We start from the raw sequence: 22,227 nt of genomic DNA, 5'->3' as shown, positions 1-22,227 counted from the left end.
TATTAAACGCGTGTGCACACCCCCGCTGCACCTTTCTCTCACCGACCAGCTCTCGCACACGAACGAACTGGTAACTGGTCTCGTAGCCTGTGTATTTGTGAAAACGATCGCGCACACAGGCTGAGCTCCGCGTCCGTGAAAGTAAACGAGACGCGAGTGTAGGAACGATTACTCGTCCGTGAAGGTACGAGCACGCGAACACACGCCAATAGCGCAGCGCGATACTCGGAACCACCGCTGTCCACGCCGGAAGCCGCGCGCGTTACGAGCGATCGAGCGACGAAATAGCCGAGGGTGGGTGTAGCCGATGCGCCGTTTCGAAGCGTGCACGATGCCGCCGCGGGGAGGACGCGGTGCTCAATTTTCACCCTTTGTTTAATCGCCGACCTAGGAGTCGACTACATTAATTTAATACCCACGCGTGCGCGCCGGCCCGTTTGTTCCCGAAAGGGGAGACTCCTTACTTGGATCGTAAAAGGGGACGAAACATTGGCTGGCAGCGTTTTTAAACGCGTGACCGATCACGAAGCACCTGCAACTTACCCCCTCGTGGCTTTCGACGACTCTCTCTCTCTCTCTCTCTCTCTCTCTCTCTCGCAATCGACGTTGGCTGTGTAAAAAACGGAGGAGATTCGGAGCGGATTTTATCGAGGACGGAATTAAGTTTCGTCGAACGAGAGAGAAATTCTTGGACGGTTTTTAAAAATAACGCTCGAAGCAGAGCGTGAACGGGACACCTCGTGCGCAATTGTGGTCCGCGTGGGTGAAGGCAAGCGGAGGTCGATTCGACGTACGAGTCTTCTTGGAAGAGAAAACGATCCTAATTCGCGATCGATGTATCGCTCTAATCACCTAAATTCTTTCACTTCGTCTAACGTGCACAGAAGGTATTCATCGAACGGTGTTTCCCAATTTCAACTACGATTCCTCCGTTTCGTTCGATTCTCTTTCGATCGAAGTCGTTCGATTTAACGGAACCTCGTTTCACGCCAATTCCCGATACGGGAAATTAATTTTCCAACAATTATCGCCTGGAACGAGGAATAGTCTAGGTTTCCGTGTAGAGAGAAAAATAGGGAGGAGAAGAAACAGTCTCGATGGCGTCCTAAAATAAGACGAGTCGTGGAATCTCCGGCTGGAAACGCGTAATAGAAGCCGACAGGCCGAGAGAGTCGGACGTCTCACTCGTCGGCAACAGTGGGCGGAACTGTGATCGCTTAGAGGCCAAAGGACGATTCAATTAGAATCGACCAGAGCAATCCTGTACTCCAACTGGTCCCATTGACCGTCCTCTCTCTATTTCTCTACCCATGTGCCGTGTTACTCCATTTGATCGACCTCTCTTGGCCGCGATTAAAGCACTGCCAGAGATTTGCTACCGGTGAAAAAACCCTGGCTGGGGATAATGACGAAAATACGCGAAGCTTTGTAACGTTATTGCTAATGTTCTTTCTCCGTCTTTCTCATATCTAATAGAAAAAGAAAGAAAAAACAACAGAAATAATCGTAAACTCGCCAATATTATAATACAATAACACGATACCGGCGAAGAACCAAAAAATACCGAAAGCTCTATGAATATTTCACGGACGTTAATCGTATTTTCGTAACCAAACGCAAATCCATTGGTAGCCCCCTTTTGTTCGCCGTCGCTTCGGTAAATGTTTCACAACTATTTGACGATTTCATGCCCTTAAACGTTTCGGAGGCTGGCGTCGCGGTGCGTGCCGATTACCCCGTAAAAGCGCGTAAAATCGACGACCCCGCCCCCCGCCCTCCAATGACCGAGCAGTAAAAATCCCCCTAGCGTTTAACGAAACCGGGCCGCCGCGGCTCGTTGCCTCGTGAATAAAAACCAGTCGACGTAAAGGTTTCCAACGGTGGCCACGACACGGCCACCAGTCCCGTTTTTCTATCGCGCGATCGAAACGCTTATTTCCGGAACGTCTTAGGTCGCTGACAAAATCATGGCTTTCGTTTTATCGCTTCGAACGTATATTCGTTTGCGACCCGGCCCGCGACATGGGCGGTTTCCAAAGTGGAATGGTTTATTCGGTGCAAGGGACAGCAACCGAACAGTCATTAACGTTATTATGCGCCGTGCTGTTTGTTCAGGAAGCTTAGGCTTTATATAGATGTGCTAGACTTCGTATAATCTGGTATTAATCGTTTTTCTTCGTTCGAGAGAGTGACGGTTCATTTTTTATCCGAGACGTCTTTCCGTGTCTCGTGGTCGCTTAATCAGAAGTAACTCAAAAGTAATATTTCTTTGAAGTTGAGGCAGTTAACACGTACGTTACTACGGCGAATTGAAGAACGGAGAGATAGAGAAATATTTCCTACGGTATAATTAATAATCTTTAATAACAATATTTTTATTCCAACTATGAGATCTGTTTCTTTCATTTTTCTCATCAGGCACCTCGGTTATATATTCATTCGCTTTGAAATTAAATCTACGCTACTCTTAAATCACATACGTGAAGCTGCTAGGAAATCTATTATTCAATTACAAGTGCTATTAATATCCGATTATGCAACTTTTATCACGTTAAACATCGTGCATTTTTACTCTTCGTTCGCTTACTGTTTCTATTGCGATGCTTGTTTACATTTCTAATTTGTTTGTTTATTTACGTTCCTAATTTGTTTGTTTACATTGCCAGCTAGTTTATTTACATTTATCATTTGTTTATTTGCATTTCTATAATCACATAGCAAGCCGAAACCCAATATTAGAAAATGAGTTCAATATTGTAACTGCTCGTATCGAAATATGTATCGTACCCGCTTGTACCAAACAGTTAATAATGTGTACTTTGTATAGAAGATTAATCACGTAGCACAGGTGATAGCGATAACCAAACTTGTTAAGGACAACAGAATTTAAGATGTATCGAAAATAACTCGATCGTCGTTTCTCACGACCGACGAAGCGGATGAAAAAGGGCGATGCCGCTCGATGCATCGGTCACTGTCAAAAAATCACCACCACGATCGCGGAGAACCCCGTAGAAGAATCGCGTCCAGCAGAAAAAGTGGAAGAACGGACACGGTTGCCGAGAATTTCTGCTCGATCGGTTTCACCGTGGCCCGTCCGTCTCCTTACTGGCCGCGGCTGCACGCGTACGGATGGGGTGACATCTCATTAGGGAGACAAATTGCTTCACCTCTCGACTCCCTGTATACCAGCCCCACTTTCTCGCTCCCTTTCTCTCTTTCAGCTGCTATTCAACACAGAGAGAAGAGCTCGACGGTGCTCTCTCTATAAATAGATACTAACCACTTTCCCCTGGCCCCGGTGTGATGCGCGTGGAACGCGTTCAGAATGTGCAGAACGCGTGAGCTCTCACCGGCACTGTCCTATCGGAACCAGCCGATATCTGCTCGCTCCTCGAACGATCACACCGAACGTTCGATTCGTCGTTGCCTGGAAGCAGCGCGCAGTGTATCCAACCGATCAAACGTAAAACCGTACAGAAGGAAAAGGCAAAACAAGGATCGCAAGAAGAATCACAGAAGAGAGGCAGAGAAGAAAAGAGAAGAACTCGAAGGGGAGATAGAGGTGGCGAAGCGGCTGCGGTCGGTAGCCGGCGGCGGCGTAGAAATGTATTAGGGCTCGCATAGCTAAACTAATTGGTTAAATCTGTTGGGCCGCATAACTGGGAGGCTAATTGGGTGATTTCCTGACAAATTATATCCACCCCGACGACTACGCCTACTCGGTAGCGGGACCGTTTGTCACTTGACACTTTGAAGAGGCGAACGTCCAACGCAACGGGGAGGAGGGCCGAACGAACGCGTCGGGAAACGGGGGCGGGAAGGTAGGAAGAAGAGGAGGTGGTGCGCGGCTAAGACAGAACTGTCCGGGTTTATTCGCACCAGGGCCGACTTGACGCGGACTTATAGACTCGTTCGTTTACATTGCCAGCGCGTGTACAGCGTATTCGCGTTTTTGTCCCGTCCTTTCTCCACCGTTTTCCCTCGATCCGAGCGGCAACGGCGTGCGAAGATCGTCCAACGTCGTCCCGCCCCCGCCATCGCCCGCGCCGCTTTCTGATCTCCAGTGGCGCGAGGAACGGAATTATTTTTACTAACGAGCCGCGATGGGCCGCGGCCGTAAGTTTCGCGCGAAATTGCCACCGACCGCGTCGTTAATACGCGTACAGTCGTTAAGAATTCAGACGTCTCCGGCGTCGCGGCGTTCCGCGCGGCGTCACAGAGACGCGCGGACGAATTGGAAGTTACGAGACGCGTGTAGTGGCCTTTGTGGTGACTCCGCGGACCTTTTTCCGTCACCGACTCTGTCGACTTTCTACGTACCTACGTACGTCCAGATTTTTATTCTCCTTTTTCGTGGATGAATTAAAATCGAATCCGCGAGTCTCGAGATTTCACTAACTGACAGACTGACGTTTAAAAGAGTCGGAAGTCGCCATAGATTTAAGCAAACCCTCGGACGAGTACTATTCGTACTTGCATGATTATTACAGTCTATTCGTTTATCGAATGAGTGATCGTTGGAAGTTTAATGGGTGGTCTAGTTTGTACAACATGTTGTACCGATGATCATAGCTTACGCCATTAAATAATTGCTCGTACCGTCTCGTTATAAACTCAGTATCATTTCCCGCATTCGAAACGCGCCAGGGACTATTTACAAAGCGGGCAACCGCAAAAATAGCTTACACTCCGGCAGACGAATACACTCGCTTATCCGAATACAGTTGCGTATTATATTCCCGCGAATTATCACCATCAAACGTTTTACCCTTTGTGTTCATCCTCTTGTCTCGTTTAATAGCGTTGGTCGTACGTCTTTAAGAAGCGAAATGAACGGTCACGTTTGTTTGATGCGCTAGCGAGCGTTATTCACAATGTACGATCTCGTCGAGACGATCTAAGACGGATCAAGGTGTAATTCGCGGCAGATGGCACATCGCCCGGAAATTCATAGCTGTCGGCCTGTTTAACCACGCACTGTACCACTCCCGTGAAGATCGCGACAGTGTACGCCTCCGGTATCAAGCGGTTTCTCGAGCGAAACGTGCAAAGTGGTCGACTAATCGAGCGCCGTTCGAATTTTGGCGACGATTCGAGGCTAATCGGTCGCATTATCGAACCGATTCGTTACGCGGTCCGATATCTATGCTCGTGACACCTTACGAGCTGACAAAGATTTAACAGATTCTTTGGAATGTCTCATAGCTGTCGATAAATCGCGGTAACGACCGACGTTGGAGATCTGGAAATATCGTCGTATCTCATAGACGATTGAACAGGAAAGGTTGCTGCCTCGATTCGAACAGCGTTTGGGTATAATTCAGTTTATAAAGATTCTTGCTCGATGTTCGGAATTTATGTTGTAGAATAATACAGAATGGTATAAAAATAATATCATTCTTTTCCAAGAGCCTATCTTTCTCGAGAAATTCGCAATTGCACGACTTTTCGGTCACTTTGCGCTCATCCAACGATCGCAGTAGCTACACTCTCATCCCAATCGAAGACGATTAAGAAATCCCGTGCCATGGAATTAGAAAATTCTCTGGGCGAGTTTCACGCGGCTGCCGGTCCATTGGGCGCGAATTAAGGCTCAATCACGAGCGCAAGAACTTCCGCGGGCCGATCTGCGTCGAGCGTCAGCACGCAGATCGTAAAAGACACGCTCCTCGTCTCGTTTAGTCGGGCAAGTGGATCAGATCGCAGTTAGGGAACGCAAAGGAGGGAATCTTTTAATTTGACGCACCATAAAGCACGCCTAGCCGGTTTCCATGGGATCCCCGGCCTCTCGCCGATGGTGTGACAGTTGGTACCTATATTGTATATGATATGGTGCGCGGCCCCCATGGGAGGTCACGGGTGACACCGTAGCGTGTCGTATCGCTGCAATAATAACGCGTAAGCGATACCCGAGCTCCGTTCCCCCGCGTCTAATGCGATATATTATATATGTACTGGCGACCCTTTTACCAGCCGTTCACCATTCGAGTACGAGGCATCGCGTAATCACCTCCTTTGGGCCCTATTCGACGCTTCGCACGCGCGTCCTTTGGAAATCGTCCTCCTCCTGCCTTGACATCGAATTATCCGGAAAGCTGTGTCGTCATTAGGTCCATTATGATCCCCGTTACGGGCATTGTTCCCGTTACGCCGGGTACGCGGCCTCTGGAATATCTTTGGCTAGCCCGAGACTCTGCGGGGAAGCGTAAATTGTCGCAACCTGTCCCGGATACGCTTAATCCCTCCGACTCGATCCGATTGGATTTGCCGAATGGACGTTGATACAGTTTAACGCTTTTGCGGATACTTAGAAGTTTTTCGAGGTATTTAGGAATCGTCCATTTACGGTCGAGCTTTTTGAAGAAGAGGTTTACGAGTCTATCGTGAATGTATATCGTCGCTGAGAGGAATCGTAGCGACTAATCGATTTGATTTGACGATCCAATTTGAATTATCATACGGTGAACGGTATGGTAAGAGATTTTTTTTCTTATCCCAGCGTACCGTGGAAATGGCCATTCGTCTCGTTCGTTGAAACGCGATTAGGAAGTTTTAGAAGGATTCGGAATTTTATTTTCGAGGTGTTGGAACAGAAGAAAAGTATTAACGAATCGATGGAATTTCTGATTCTTGCGAGCGCGTTTTCAATTACGTTTCTATCCGCTAATAATGTCAGTCGAGTGCGCAGCAATAATCGTTTGAAAACGAGCTTTATTAAACAAAGGGGGGCTTAGTAATTAACATCAATCGATGCTCAATAGTCTATAGAAAATGTTAATTGTAAACCGGTAATCACCAACAATTAACGCTTACGCGATTACGCATTAAAAGTCACCGCATTGTGCCGGCTGATTACGAGCTTGAGCAAAATGATACCGCAAAAGTACCAACACGTCAAAAACTGTAAAAACGGTAAAAACTTTCCACCTTTCTCGCTTCTACCATTTTCCCTCTGCCTCTTTTTTTTTTTTTTTTTTTTAGTTCTTTATTCGAGTTTCTCTTCAAAAGGAACACGGAACGTCAACGGGGAATTATGCTTCTAATTAAGAGGATAATTACCTCGTAGAAGAAGTTCCATCGGAAATAGAGCAGCGGCCTGCGAGTATCTTAACGTAGTTGTCGCTAAGGTTACTGAAGTATAACGATCATACATCATTCTGTTCGCCACGAACCTAATTTCCGCTCGTGTCACGCGTAATTTCATCTACTTTTTCACGACTTCCCCGATCTCTAATTAGGGATAAACGATCAATCACTCGCCTCTGGAATGAATCAAACTGGAACATTCTTAATGAGACATAGATCACAGATCGCGAGGCCGATACAATTCCATTAGTTGTTCGATAAAAAATTAAATATTCGTTCCTGTGTAACCGAACTCGATCGTATTTCAAACGCGAAAGGAGCTCGCGCCAATTGGCATTGAGGAACGCTCGGTATTTGCGTTTGAGAAAGCGATCGAATATTCTCGAATTATGCATGAAACGACTATAAGGGTGAATTACGTGGTATTGTAGTCGCAGCTATAAATAAACAAGTAAATAATTCTATTCTGTTTGCCGTGTCGGAAACCCATCGTTATTATAGATGGCGATATAATTCTTCGTACAATATTTCCGCGTGAAACAACTTTAAATACAGAATCGAGCGTTCTTTCCTTTTTTTTTTTTTTTTTTTTTTGATCGAAACAATCTAAAACCCCTAAAAGATATTCCCATACGAAGCCAGGAAATTCTCTTGTCCTCGCGGCAGGAAATCGAATCAATTAACATGCCGGCTAACGAGCTGTCGATCAAGTGGACCAGAGGCTGGTTCACGACCAAGCAAGCCGCTACCCTTCTTATCGAATCAACGGGCACGAACACGAAGCCGAACGCCATTATATCGATACCTGGGGAACGAGTCCGGGTAAACAGACCGCGGATGAACGCGGAGAACCGAGGAATATTCCAGTCATGCGTCACAGGGTTAAGGAGAGGGCGTGCTGGCCGCATTGATTTACGTAGAAGAGGACAGGACGTCGAGAGGGAAGACCTGGAGAGGGCCAAGAGGGGTGGGACACGCGCGAAGAGAGAACGAGAGGAACCAGGCAGAGAGAAAGGGAGTCGCAGAATCCGAAGCCACGTAATCGGAATAGTCGATTCCCAACCCCCTTACCTTACGTTCGTAGGCAGCCTCCGTTTCCCTCTTGCTTCTCCTCCTTCCACGTCAGGATCCATCCTCCGGCTCGGAGTCCTCCCTTCGCCAGGAGGTCGGATGCCTGCCTCCCTTTCTGACACCCCTTGGTCGCGTGGATACGTGGTCGAACCACCGCGAGGATACCGTATAATTATCGGATGCCAGGTAACTCGAACGCTCTCGGCCGGTTTTAATTGGCCAATTATCGTGGCGCGAATAGAAGTGGTGCCGTCGGTCCAGATAGGCGTGAAACTTTTGGGGTGGCCGGCGTACAACGAGCGACAACACAGCGCGACTTTCCTCTCTGACGAGTATCTTTTGGCATCGTTGGCCCTGCTAGGGGCCAGCTCGTAGGGAAGATCGAGGCCAACTCTACGTTTTCGTTCTATCTTTGTGTATACGAATACGTGTACGTACGTGTATATGGATGTCCAGGATGAGATAGTGTAGAATGTGTTTGTGCTTGCGTGTGTGTGCGTGTGTGTGTATGCATGTGGACGTGAGCGAATCGTGGATCGGGATCAGAATCGGGAGCACGAACGGGCGCAAATTGGTCACGGCTGGTCTGTTCGATCTCCGTTCCAAACTACCCCCCGCCCCTCGACTCTCCTCCAGTTCTACCTTCTATCGTCCCTTCTCTCTTTCGCCTATCGTCTCTTATTCTATATTTACGTCTTTCTCTGGCGGATCGTCGACCGGTATCGTTCGGTCTCTGTCCCGGTTCACCCGATGTCTATCGATCTATCCTTCTCTAGCACCCACACGCCCTATGCCACCCTCTCGCTCCGCTCCTCCTTTTGCCGGTCTAGCCATCTATCTATCAACCTAGCTTGCTCCTCGACTCGTGCACCGTTTCAGAACTATTAGGAACGCTCGCCTAAACCCACATCACTTTGCCAGGTAGGGTAATCCGGCAGTGTGTTCACCTGCGACCTCGCAACCCCTTTCGTCCCCTAACCTATTCGATGGATAACAACCTGTTCTTTTCTATTCCTTCGTACATGATGATCCGATGATAAAACGCGTTTGAAAGTCGCACGTCGACCGTAACACATCTTCCTCTCTCACTTTCCTTGTTTCTCCACCGTGCACAAACACTCTTTGTATTTCTCCATTCGTCAGTATTCGTAAGAAAGCTTTTTGTCAGCGAGATAGTTAAACCGAGTAACGACGAGAGTAGGCACGTGCGGAGCGGTGAGCGGCGGCCGCTACTCGGCTACATTGTCGGTGTAAATTTTTAATTAAGCTTTGGTGGCCGGCTGCAAATTGAGCTGCAGCCGGCGCGCCGGCATTCAATGCAGTAAATGCACCGTGCACACCGTACGTGTCATTTACGAATTAAATTAATTTGTTAGTTCTTATGCGGTGGCCGGGCGAGCCGGGCCGAAATAAATTTACGATAATGCTCATTAGCCGAGCGCGGCGAGCGCCGCGTCGAAAATTAGTCCGGCGGCTGCCAACTACCAGTGCCTGGAAAACCATCGCTCTCGTCGTTCCATCCGTCGATGCGCCAGCGACGCGCCGAAAACGATGCGATTACGCGATTCCCGTTCCGCCAGGAACATCTGTACGGCCGAAGTAAAACTCGTCCGATAAAGCGGCCGCGTAGGATTATAAATATTTGATCTGCTTCATTATGCTATCGATTCGCGACGCGGTCGCCGACTCGCGCCCGCCCCCGACCTATTATTACAGCTTATTAACGGTGGATCAGAGGAGCGAGCTTTTCAGCCGCTCTCGTTTCCGCCGCTCAAGGACTCGGAAATATACGTTTCAATCATTTAACTATTTTCCTATAGAGTGAAGTTAGGTTGGGGTTAGATATAGACCGATTTATATCTGTTTGCCATGGAATGATTATATTCGTCTGTCGTCGGTATTTACGGTTAATTAATAAAGCGGATTCAAAGCAAGATATATTTCATCTCACGCATTTGCCAAGGGCGTAAAAATCTGCGGATTTTTAGCACGAGTTCGCGCTTTAGGAATGCTGCTTAGAGACTGTTAAATATCCATTTGCGTTTGATAAATAGGAAAGCTTTCTGAAAAGGATCTGTAATACGAGACACGTCGTCCAGAATCTGTAACGAGCGATCGATATCAGATTCCAGGAATTACGCAATTTTAAGGCAAACAGAACATCCCTCGGGCCAATTAATTGGACCCTTAGCTCCGGAGAAACGTTTGCGTAACCTTTCAGTCGTCGTCGATCAAACTATTAATAGGACGTATCGCGATCGTCTCGCTTGATCGGTCATCGAATGATCCGGTCGATCGTGGACAGAGTTGGAGGAGGGTGGGTGGATGCCACGGGAGCGCGAGTGTCTCTCCAATTTCGTGGAAAGAATCGATCATCGCCGGCAGAGCAGCGGCGTCAATCTCGTCGAACGATTGGGCCCAAGCTAATTCGATGATGATCGGAGGGAAGCTTGCAACATAAACGCGAATCGAACGACAAACAAGGTAGAACAACGCGATGATGCGGCGCATCGAGAGAGAAAAAGGATGAAAAATCGCGACAGAAGAGGAGACAGAGACAGCGTGCGTAGAGGACAAAGGAAGAGAGAGTTGATTGGAGGAGAGGGAGGGCTCGGTATTGCAGGCTCATCCGCCGGTTACGTTCGATTGGCTGGCAGGGCGGTAGGCCAGCAATTACCTAAATGGTCGGGTAAACAATATCCGTGCGCCGAGTTAAGAGCGGCGGCGGTAGCAGCAACAGCACCAGCACCAGCAACAGCACTAGCGGAACACCGTGAACGGGCGACAGTAGCAACGGCAACGGCAGTAGCTGGTTCCTTTATCCGTCGGTCGGTTGGTCGGTCGACCGACCCGTCGACCGGTTGGTCGAGTAGCCAACCGTATAGTATTGGTTCTGGTTTACTCTCGTTTCCACCATGAACCAAACAAAGAACCACGGACGAAGAGACGAAAGAGCGAACGAGAAAGGAACAGAGTCTCCGTTGTATAATATGTACGCGTCCGTGTATACGTGTACGAGTACAGAAGGAGAGAAGAGAGATAGAGTTGGAGATACCCACCATAGCCAGAACGATTATACTCCCGGCACGATTACTGTACACAACGATCCTGGAGGCGCACCACGCGCCCCGCCCCCGCCGGCGAACACACCAAGATCATCGACAAACCCGGCAGCGTTTCACGATCACGAATACCGAGAGCGAGTAAAGCGTGCAACTCCTCCACACACATTCTCCGGGAAACGTTGAACGATGGCAACGTGCGTGGAGGGAAAAGCGTTCCTCCATCGACAGCGTCGGCGGCGGCGGCGGCAGCGGCGGCGGCGGTGGCGGCGGCGGTGGTGGTTAAATCAAAGACAAACCACTTTAGCCGGTCGGATCGCGGGACGGGCTGAGAGTGGGGTGAGAGTGGGCTGGATAGACGGTAGGAGAGGGAGGAAAGGTAGACTCTGTGTGTACATACCCGAGTATCTGGTGAAAGCTCGCTCGTGGGGCCGCGAAACGTCTGCACGCGGCTCCGTTTCGTGTTCGTGCCCATCCATTCAGTCCCGATGCCGATGTCTGAGTACGTCTTCGTATTCGTGTACGTTCGCGCGCACGTGAACCAACACACGCACGCGCACACCCACACAACACACACATACGAACCAACACTGATCGCTCGTGGTACCCACCACGAACAAGGGGTAGCACGTGTGTGCGCGCAACCCCCGCGGAACGCAGTTGTGCACGCCCCTCGAACCATACCGGAATACTCTGGTAAGCCAGCAGGGGTTGGACACGCCTATTCGAGGCGGAACAACACCCCACCAGAGGGTTCGTTGCTTTCCGCTGCGACGACGTTCCTACGACGGTTCTTCGCTACTAATAATACGCCGATATACCACCTATTCAGCCACCATGGCTCTACGTGGAAGTCCCGAGAGCAGATTTTACGGGACGCGTGCGGCTTTTGCCTACCAAAGACACTGCTAATCGCGCGACCGACCACGCTGATCGCTTGGACCCCCGGCGCGACGATATCTCTTTTTTCGCTCCCACACGGTCATCCGTGAACGTCGTTGGTTGTCCCTCGCGGTGCGCGGGCCAGTTCGGTGAACAAACTCGAGGCGTGATACTAACCGGAGCCGTCGGTGTATTTCGTGTAAGGATCGGGAACGGTGTGTAAAACGACAGTTGAGGAATTAGTGATGATCCACCTGGGAAAGTAGAATGTGATATTATCGTCGTCGGTGTAAGTGATGCCTCGAAGAATCAGGATGTTGCACGCTGTTTGAAAGATCGACGCGGATGTGCACGTAAACAAGCGCCGGACAAGTGTTTTCTAGCAACGAGACGGAATGGAGGATCGAGAGGTGAGGTAAAGAGGAATAACCGCGAGGGTTATGTGGAGGATGCAGGAAGGCAGGACCGTGTCGCCTTTAGGACCGGTCGTCCTACCGCGGGAGGAAGCGGATATGCGTGCCGGGCTCTCGCTACCACCTCAAGAAAGGAGGCACGTGTTGCTCCACGTACGCACCAGCGAGCCTTTTGTGCACTACGACAACGTGCGTCAACAACACTCGCCGTCGACCTCGCCGATCCTGCGATCCGTCGACAAGGATCAGTTCCACGAGATGGACGCGTCATCGGCCAGGGAGAAGAGGATAGACACCGAAGTCGAGGAAGAAGAAGAGCAGGACGAGGAGGAAGAGGAAGACGGGGAACACGAGAGGAACGTTTCCGTCAGGAGAAATATCGTCGAGGACGAAGAAGACGACGAGGAACAAGAGGAAGAGGAAGAGGAAGTGCATCCTGGGAATAGAAACGGAAGCTATCAGGAGGACGAGGAAGTAGAAGTGGACGTTTGTCGAGACGAAGTGGACGAAAGCAACCCCAGTAGCCCGGTAGATTTAACAGCTCCTTCGTCCAGGGGCGGCGGATCCGATCAGTTCCTTAACCCGTTCGCGAATCGAGGCGTGCATCCTTTCTCGTGTGTTCAGACTGGCGGACAAACCACTGGCCACGGGGCTCCCGTGTACATATCCGCGCATGCCGCCGCTGCTTCCACGGTGATGACTGTCTGTACATCCGGAAACGCAGCCCGAACGACGGGCACGTCGACCGGCAGCATCACCACGACTGCCAGCACCGTACAGGCGAACAAACGATGCCTGGCATTCTCCGTAGAGAATATCCTGGACCCGAACAAGTTCACCGGCGGACGCGTCGTTCACAATCGCGTTCAGCACCGACGACATCGGCGGGCCGACAGCGTGCACGAAGGTGATTAATTATCCGCTTTAGGATCTCCATTCGGGCTGGATATTTACATTTTCTTTGACGTTCGTGGATAAAGAATAAGAAAAGCTGTAACATTGTTTTGTCGTTGTGCGATAATCGGTATGCTTGGAAGATATATCGTCGCTGCTAGTACGAAAAATTAAGAGGGAGATTTGATTCGTTTAAATGGAGTTGACGAATATTGGTCGTCACGAATATCGTCTACGCGACAATGACGATACGCCAATCTATCACAGATACAATATACCGTCATCGTCTTCCATAAATTTCGTCTGAAAGATCGTCGCGACCGATTAATTGGAAAGAATCTGTCGCGTTCGAGTGACTCGCAAAGTCTCCTAATCTCCGGTGGCTTTTTCTCCGCGAAGCTGCATGTTTATTGCTTCCTCCTTACTCGAACGGGTCTTCCTCGCCTTGTAACCGTTCGCCAAAACATGGCCCAGCGGGCGCTCTTTTTTCTTCGAGCGACATATGGACCTCGTCTCCCGCGAGATCCCATGATCTTGAAAGTGATTTTTTCGTCTTCGTAAACCGGGTACATCTTTCCTCCTCTTCACCGAACCTCGTGACGCGTGCTGTCTCGCTTCTTCCTCGTTCTAACTTTAGACGCTAGAAGGATAGCTTGTTCTCCATGCGTCTTGCAATTTCGCTCGTTTCAGAGTTATTTGCGTGTACGGGGATTCCGACAAAAGTGATGATGTAGACTCCTTACTGGGAACACGGGAACCAGACCGGTCAAACGTCGCGCAGTTAACGCAGAAGCAACGTTAGAAGAATCTAATGCCATTCTCGCGCGACTCGTTCCGTCGTGATCCGCTTAAACGCGTCTCGCGTAGCCTTGAAACCATTTAATCAGCCACTCGGAGAAAGCAAATTCCATTGTTCGCGTCTAACCTTGATATCGAGCTTAATTCGTCCAAGTTTTGTACCGCCGATCGATTGACAGGTAAAAAATAACCGATATGTTCTTATTTATAATAAACGCGTCTCGCGAAGGCCCGAAACCATTCGATCGGACGTACACCGAAAGTAAACACCATCCTTGACGTCTAACCACGATATCGAAAGTAATTGATGGAAATTTTGTATCACTGATCGATTGATACGAGAATAACGATTAGAAAAAATTCTGATTTATAATAGACAAGAGTGAAACAAGGACGGTAGAAATTCGCACGTTTATTAAATTCTTTCCCACAACAAGCGATCTAATCCGAGCGGGCATCTGCCGCGGAAAGCTTATCTTCTCTCGATGATCGAATTGAGAGTCCGCGCGCCGAATCCCAATTTCACAGTTGACTTTCGAATTTAATGGAGTCTGGCGGACAGATAAGAGGAAGAATCCCGGGTACCGATAACGCGGTAGGAGAGGACGAAGAGGGTGAAACGACGTAGAAACAGAGGAAAGGAACTCACCGTTGGCTGATGTAGGGGGTTATAGACGCGGGGAGGGGGTTCGCGAGGGCGGGCTGTCGGAGCGTGACAAATTGCTCCGCTAATCTGCGTTAACCAGTCCTTGAACCCCATCATTATCGTCCCTTTATCCCGGTACGGGACACTGGCTGCAAACGAAATCAACCGACGCTGTGGACCGCATACGTCTTCGACCTCCGAAAATCGGAAAAAACGATCCGATGGACGCGAAGGAAAGTCTGTGGATGGACGATGAGAGGAGAGAACGGTATAACGAAAGAGCGAGGCGATTCCTTGGAGGATCGATCGTGGCGATGAAATCGGGATTACACGATTCTCAGGCCATCCATCTTCCAGGGTGGTCAGGCCACCCATTAAAAGTGCATCAGAGCCAGCCGGCCGATCGGTGAAATCCGTTTCGACTGCTGCTAGCGGCGAACGGTGTCCGCCCCCATGGCAAATCCGGCGACGGAATAATATCGTCGGTTGTTATGATAATCGCGCAGCATCGCGGCGTATCGCGTCGCATCGCGCCAAGCCGCCCAGAAAATTGGCTCTTCTGCATCATAATGACTTCTCTCTCTCCCTCGTTCCCTCATCGTCCCCGCGTTTCATCCCGCCACACTACGCCCTGTCCCCCTTTTGCACATGCCACCGATCGTCGTCGGAGAAGTTCTCTCTCTCTCTCTCTTTCTCTCCCTCTCTCTCTCTCTCTCTCTCTCTATCACCCCTTCGAAAGACTCGGCGATTCGAAGTCTCCTGGATTTTCCGCTAGATTTCTAGAAAAATTGTAATTACCGGCCGCTACCTCGCCGTTAGATACCGTTAAACGCCACTTCTTGTGTTTTTCTTATCGAGACCGGCTAGATGGTATCGTCGCCGCTCGTTAAGAGACCGATTCCACTGTTGTGCCGGTCGAGCCATTGTTCCTAGACTGCGGACGCGTCGCATTGTTCCTGCACGGGGAAATAATATGATAATTGCTCGTATTTTCCCGCTACCTCCTCGCGATAAGGATAACGCGTGCGAAATTTGTGGCCACTTCAAAATAAGAAAGTACAAGCTCCTTCGTAATGGTCGGGGAGGGTCGTTGGAGGATAAAATTCAGAGAATTGCTTTTTAGACAATGGAGCGTAATATAGTGGACTTGTTCAACGGGAGATAATTAGACTACAGCTAACGAGAACAATCGTGTCGAGCCTGCTGTTTAGATCGTCGCTAACGAAAGCAATTTCGACCCCCTACAGTATCCATCAACACCACCGCGATATTTCCAACCCCACTGATTTTAGACAAGTGACCATATGTTTCTAACCTCTGGCTTTGGCTTTTACGAAGCCGTATGTACGAAAAACCGAGATGATTATTCAACTCCTACCATCCATAATCTTGGCTGTCGGCTAATAAAACAAACAGCACCGTTCAATCGAATCGATCACGATCAACCGGCTCGTTTATCTTTCCCCGTTGACTGAGATTCACACCGATCTCAATATCGTCCGTGGCGTCGAGAACGTTTCTAGGCTTCGATCCAAGAGACACGTCTCGCACGCTCTGCCAACGTCATCATCGGCGGCGATCCAAAGGGGAGTGCGCGCGTATTCCCAGATCGCCGCGCTCGTTGTCAAACTCTGTCATTGTGCTTAATGAGGAAAACCGAAATAAGTGTTCCTGACTGTGTTGACGTCCCCTGTGCCCCCTTACGGTGCCCCTGGGGAAGCTACAACCCCCGCGATCGGTTCCCCCGCGTTGGACCCGTGATCATGCTTAATGAAGAAGATCTAAACAAGATAAATGGTTTCGAGCGGTGGTACCGCTATAAAAAGTCGATAAACGCGATAAGAGGCGATTCATTATGGATGCGTTCGAACTTAATTGACCGAGACGCTTTATAACGGTATATGTCGGTGTCGCGTACGATCGATTCGACGATCGTCAATTACCAAGATGCATGGAAGATAGGTCGATCGCATGGCTCCGAGTCGCTGAAAAATTCATCGTCTCGCTTTTTCCCTGAATAATCAGAGAGCAAAGTAACCCGCGAACACGAGATCGGTCAGCATGAAAAACGTAGTAGCACCTGGTGGCCGATGAAAAGAGACGATCGAGGAACAATATAAATTACGTGATTCAATTAGACGCAATCAATCGGAGCGTACACACATATAGGAAGAGAGAAGGAAAAAGGGAGAGTTGTAGCCTGTGGCTCACGGTGTAGAGCTGAAAGATACGAGGCCGGTGGCGGAAATAGGCAAAGAAAGAGGAAGCAAAGGAGGAAGAGAGAGATGATAGTCGGTCGGCGGCCTGTACGACGGGGCAAGAACGATCGCGCGTTAACGAGATACAAATCCCATTACGGCGTAAACCTTCTCGATCCGTCGCCCCCTACGGACTTGCAACCCCCAGGCACAGTGCTAGGCTACGGGCTATGGGCCACGAGCCACGCCAATTCGGATAAAGTTCCACCGTCTCGCTCTTTTTCCTTTGCTGCTCTCCGTGTATCTTCCTCTCTTCTCTACCGATACACCCTGTGCTGCTCCTGTCCTCTCCGTCCGTCTCTTTCAATCGCGCGCCACTGCCAACCTCTCTCCTTCTCTGTCTCTGGTTTTATCCGGAAACCTACCCCACCCTCCTCCCCCAACCTCCCAGGGGCGCCCCAGCCTCCACGGACCAGAGCCAGGGAATATCTGTCCCCGGGACATCTGCGTGCTGATTGAATCTCCAATCTCCTCTCTCATTGAGCGACCGATTGGCCGCTCTTTCTCTTTCCCTCGTTCCAGGCGGCCGGCTGGTCGGTCGCTTCCTCTCTATGAGTTTCGCGCGTTTCGATCGTTCGTCGGCTAGAGAGATCGGTTGGTCGGTCGGTCGGTTGGTTGGTCGGTTGGTCGGTTGGTCGGTCTGCCAGTTTGCCCTATCGTCGCTGGGATATCTTGCTTGGAATACCTTTTCGCGATTACGGTGTCTCGAGCAAACAGAAATTAAATTAAATGCGGCACGATACGCGGGACCAGCTTTTGCGGCCGCACCGACGACACGCTCGTTAAACTGATTGCCGTGGAACGTAGCACGGCCGCGCGTTTCGAACCCTGTGACTGCGGTTCCGCGATAGCGGTGATGGGATGAAAGGGTTCCTACACGAGGTTGGGACTTCGATTTGGTTATACACTCTTTCGCCTATTTTCCGCTCCGATAAATGGAGATCATCTTTTTTTTCACTTTTTCCGTATAATACGGTATCGAATTCGAACGGCGCATCTTCCGCGTCTCGATGTGAGGACAGGGTGTGAAACAACGGCCGGGATCGCGTTACCGCTTTGTCATGGGTAAACCGACACTCGCGGCGCAATTTTATACCCCCCGTGGTGTAATCAATTTTCGTCACACAACACCGTATCGCTTTCCTTGCTACGGCAATCTTCCTCCGCGAGACGTTCCCCGCCGCTGATCCTCTGGTGTTATTGCTATTTTCAGATGGTGACTCGCGGGGCGAGTTCGCCTGCGGCAGTGGCCAGGAAGACGAGGAGGGCACACCGGACACGGGGATGGAGGACATGGACGAGGACCCTGACGAAGAGGACGAGGACGAGGACGTGGAGATGAGGGTGACGGATCAGGAATCCTCGAACGCTGGCCGGGAGAGTAATACCACCACAACGAGCAACGTTCCATCGTCGAACTGCAAGAAGAGGCAGTCCTCCTCATCCTCGTCGTCGTCCAGCAGCGTGCAAGCGCAGGGTTGCCAAGGTCAAAACCAAACCAGCCAGAATGGAACCAGCGGAAGCGGTGGCACAGGAGGCAAACCTAGAAGAGCCAGGACTGCGTTCACGTACGAACAGCTCGTCGCTCTGGAGAACAAGTTCAAGACCACTAGATACCTGTCTGTTTGCGAACGTCTGAACCTGGCTCTGTCCCTTTCGTTAACGGAGACCCAGGTGAAAATTTGGTTCCAAAATCGGCGAACCAAATGGAAGAAACAGAACCCAGGACTGGACGTGAATAGTCCCACGGTGCCCACCACACCGCCACATCCTCCGCCTTACGCGCCTGCCTTCCTGTTCGCCACGCATCCTCATCAACACCCGCTGCCACACTCGCACACACATCCCCATCCTCACGCCCACGTCCATCATCCACCGCCCGTGCCACCGCCGCCACCTGGCTATTATCACCCAGCCGCGCCACCTTATCCTCCGACAGGGCCGACGTTCTTCGGTCATCACCTATCCGCCACCACCGCCACGGCGTCCGGTCCTCCACCCACCTCCACGCCATCCTCCACGGGCTTGGCATTGTCGACGCATCCACATCCGCACACGCATCCGCACGCGTAGCGAACTCGACAATCCATCGCGCGGACGTCGTCTTCGCCTTCGTAGTCGTCGAGGTGTGTGCTGGTTGGTTCGACGTTGAGGTCTTGAGAAGTGCAGATTATCGATGAGGAGAAGAGAGAGAATGTGATTGGTATGAAAGAGAGAATATTGTTATATATATATATATATATACGTTTTGAGTATCGATGGCGTTGCGGCGCATTGTGTAGATGGATATTTGGATAAAATAAAGAAGGACGGGGGTGAAGAGACTGCGTTTGGTAGGTGAACGTAAGAAGGTGGGGCATGTAAGATCGTGTATGATAGAGGTTTGCGAGTCGCTTTAATTACGTCGACCAAGTGTCTCCTGCGGATTTTGATTCTAGCTTCGTTATTTGTAGATACGTCTTACGTTATGTCCTGAGTGTCAAATTCGTCGAGATCTGCACGAGACACTGTTATATAAATGTATATACCGTGGCGAGAGAGACCACCAATTCCGTTCTTCACCTCCGGGCAGCACCATCGAGGACTCGAACTAAAGGAAATACGCTCTCTGGCTCGTGAAAGTAAAAGTCCGTAGGTTCGAACTCGGATATTTCGTCCGTAGTTTCCACTTCGTGTCCGTTGATCGTCGCACATGGGACGTTTTCGATAGGGTAATCGGTTTACGCGGGGTGAAGTGCGGAAAACGAGCATATCTCTTGGAGGATATTGTCGGGTCGTTTAAAATTCGTCAGCATGCGAGAGAGAGGGGAATCCGTCGGCCAAGCGGTAAGATAAATACGCGGTGATACGCGGCCGAAGAATAACAGGCGCTCGATTACAGCTCCGCGCGTAAACCGCCCCCCTTCCCACCCCTTTTGGCTCGGGTATAATTAAAAAATTAAACGAACGGAGCAGCGAGCGTCGGCTTATTTCGCATTTCGACGCCGATATTCGCGATGACGTTTGTATACGGGCAACGATGACTGTGAAACATGAGTGTAACCAGAGGAACGAAGACAGAGCGAAAAAACAAATGAAAAAGGGGGGAAACGTGAAATTAAAGAGCTGGAATCAAAGCTGTACTTCTCGTCGAGCGGAAACACGCGAGCCTCGTCGTTTCTTTTTTTTCGCCACCTTCGTTGTAACATATGTCCGTTGGTCGCAGCAAATGAGAGGCCCGCCTCCCCTTTCCGTTTTAAAAACGAAGTAAACTTCATCAAGGGGTTGCGAAAAAACGAAGAAGAAGATGAAAAGAAAGGAGAAAACGCCGGTAGCTGTAAGGTGTGCGTGAGAGTAAACGGAAGAGAAACGGTTGGCCGGGTGTGTCTGTTGCACGTCGCGAATGGATGAGCGCGAAAGGATTTAGCGAGCAAATTTTTTGTGCTGAACTGCAAAAAACTGAACCACGTCGGAACGCAGTGGAACGTTCCTGTGTAAAATAAAATACCGTACGTTACACTCGTAAGCCTTTGCCAGTAAATACACGCAGATTATCCCATACAGCATACGCGCAGCACCAACGAAAGATCGATCACGTCTGTACTCGATACAGGTGCAACTGCAAATCGAGCATACTTTGTCTATTATGCGTTCCCATTTTCAATGATCCTGTAGAATCATTGTTATCACGAATCCTCTTCTAAGTTTGACTATTATACGCCCTCGATTTCAGTTATTCTATGGAACCATCGTTGTCCGTTTACGTGTACTTTACGTATTGCGTGTTCCAATTTTCCATTACTCTATGCGACTCGTCATTGCAAAATCCTCGAACTCTATATTTCTCTTATTTTCGCTCGACTATGTCCTTCCATCCTCCAACCTCTTGAATAATTTTCCTTCGTGAGAAACTACGTATCCCGAAGGTTTTCGTACTTTCGTATAAAACAACTAACATCTCTCGAACCATTCTAAAGTAATTTTTAATCAATTTCGTGGGACTGAAATCCTAATCGTCCCTCGGGTCGGACAGATTCCGTCCGTTTTTTCTCGATCAACCCTCGTTGCGAGGATAATCGTTTAAACGGTGTTACATGTACAGCCAACGTTTTCGTAAGAAATGGAAAGACGACGAACAAGAGGAGAACGCTAAGTGAGTCGAGCCATTAGAACCGGATGGAAGAAGAATATTCAACGCTTTGAGCGGTTACTCGTCCAAACTCATCCAGCCTTCCACGCACGGCTCGTGATATACAACGGCGGTTTGTTGTCGCCCATCCTCAAGGCAGCCACGTTCAATTGACGGAAAATCGCTCGCGCCTTGCTTTGATGCCGAAATTAGAAGACACGAGGCGGAGCTCTGATTTGGTCCGCGGTAAAGATGCGAATATAGACTGCCTGTGGGACAATGGCGGACCATTGACACACAGAAATCAGTATCTTTATGAATCAGCACAGTGATTCGCTTGTATCGTTTTCTTCTTTTACACTACTTTTTATAACGCGTTTGCTTACACATTCGAGGTCAGTCTGGTTAATTTGAAATCGACGAAGTACCACATGGATCTTGAAACTAAAATTTTATAACTATTCGATATACAAGAAGTTATCAAAAATCATCACACGAAAAAGGGATAATAGAGGAAAATTGTGGGAAAATAAATTTAGGTAAAAGATGAATATGAATATAATCTATCGTTAAAACTTTGAAACATAACTAACTTTAAAGATCGTTTTGTAACGAGACACCGGTTTTAAATGGTTTAAATGAAACGTCAGAATTACGGACAACGGAAAGTTTCATTGACACAAAGCCAAACGCACAGTGTCACGTTCGAAGAACGATCCGCGTCTAGCAATTGAAAAATAGCTGTTCATCGACGAACAGCTAATATATCATTGGAAGCGTTATATCTCTAACGCCTATTAGTCATCCAAGTTAATGAAAATGATATTTTGAATGGTCGGTGTATGCTGGCCCAATGGAATTTTTCCACCGAACCATCGTCGACAGCGTGAAATATTTTTATCCATCGTTCGTGGCCGCGGCAACATACGGGTGCAAATCAATCCAGAACACTACACGTCGGCGGCAGAAGTCATTGTAATCCCAAATACGAATCAATCGGCGTTCG

The 22,227-nt window shown here is 49.4% G+C and overlaps 1 protein-coding gene across 1 annotated transcript; it reads left to right on the top strand.

Moving 5' to 3' along the window:
• The first annotated feature begins 12,103 nt into the window (after nt 1–12,103).
• Nucleotides 12,104–20,592, top strand: LOC117157248 (uncharacterized). Its single transcript, XM_033335151.2, has 2 exons — nt 12,104–13,424; nt 18,327–20,592. The coding sequence occupies exons 1-2, from the start codon at nt 12,545–12,547 to the stop codon at nt 19,184–19,186; spliced, it is 1,740 nt and encodes a 579-aa protein (XP_033191042.1). The 5' UTR covers nt 12,104–12,544; the 3' UTR covers nt 19,187–20,592.
• The last annotated feature ends 1,635 nt before the right edge of the window (nt 20,593–22,227 follow it).

This window comes from Bombus vancouverensis, chromosome 15 (assembly GCF_051014615.1).
Source record: "Bombus vancouverensis nearcticus chromosome 15, iyBomVanc1_principal, whole genome shotgun sequence".
In the NCBI taxonomy this organism is placed as follows: Eukaryota; Metazoa; Arthropoda; class Insecta; order Hymenoptera; family Apidae; genus Bombus; species Bombus vancouverensis.
Note: the sequence above shows the minus strand (reverse complement) of the source record. Positions and strands in the feature narration are given on the sequence as shown.

What these genes read in the sequence shown, in the direction of transcription:
- LOC117157248 (XM_033335151.2), top strand. Translation starts at nt 12,545, where the DNA reads ATGTGGAGGATGCAGGAAGGCAGGACCGTGTCGCCTTTAGGACCGGTC. An exon ending in GGCCGACAGCGTGCACGAAG is followed by an intron (nt 13,425 to 18,326) that starts GTGATTAATTAT and finishes TGCTATTTTCAG; the next exon opens with ATGGTGACTCGCGGGGCGAG.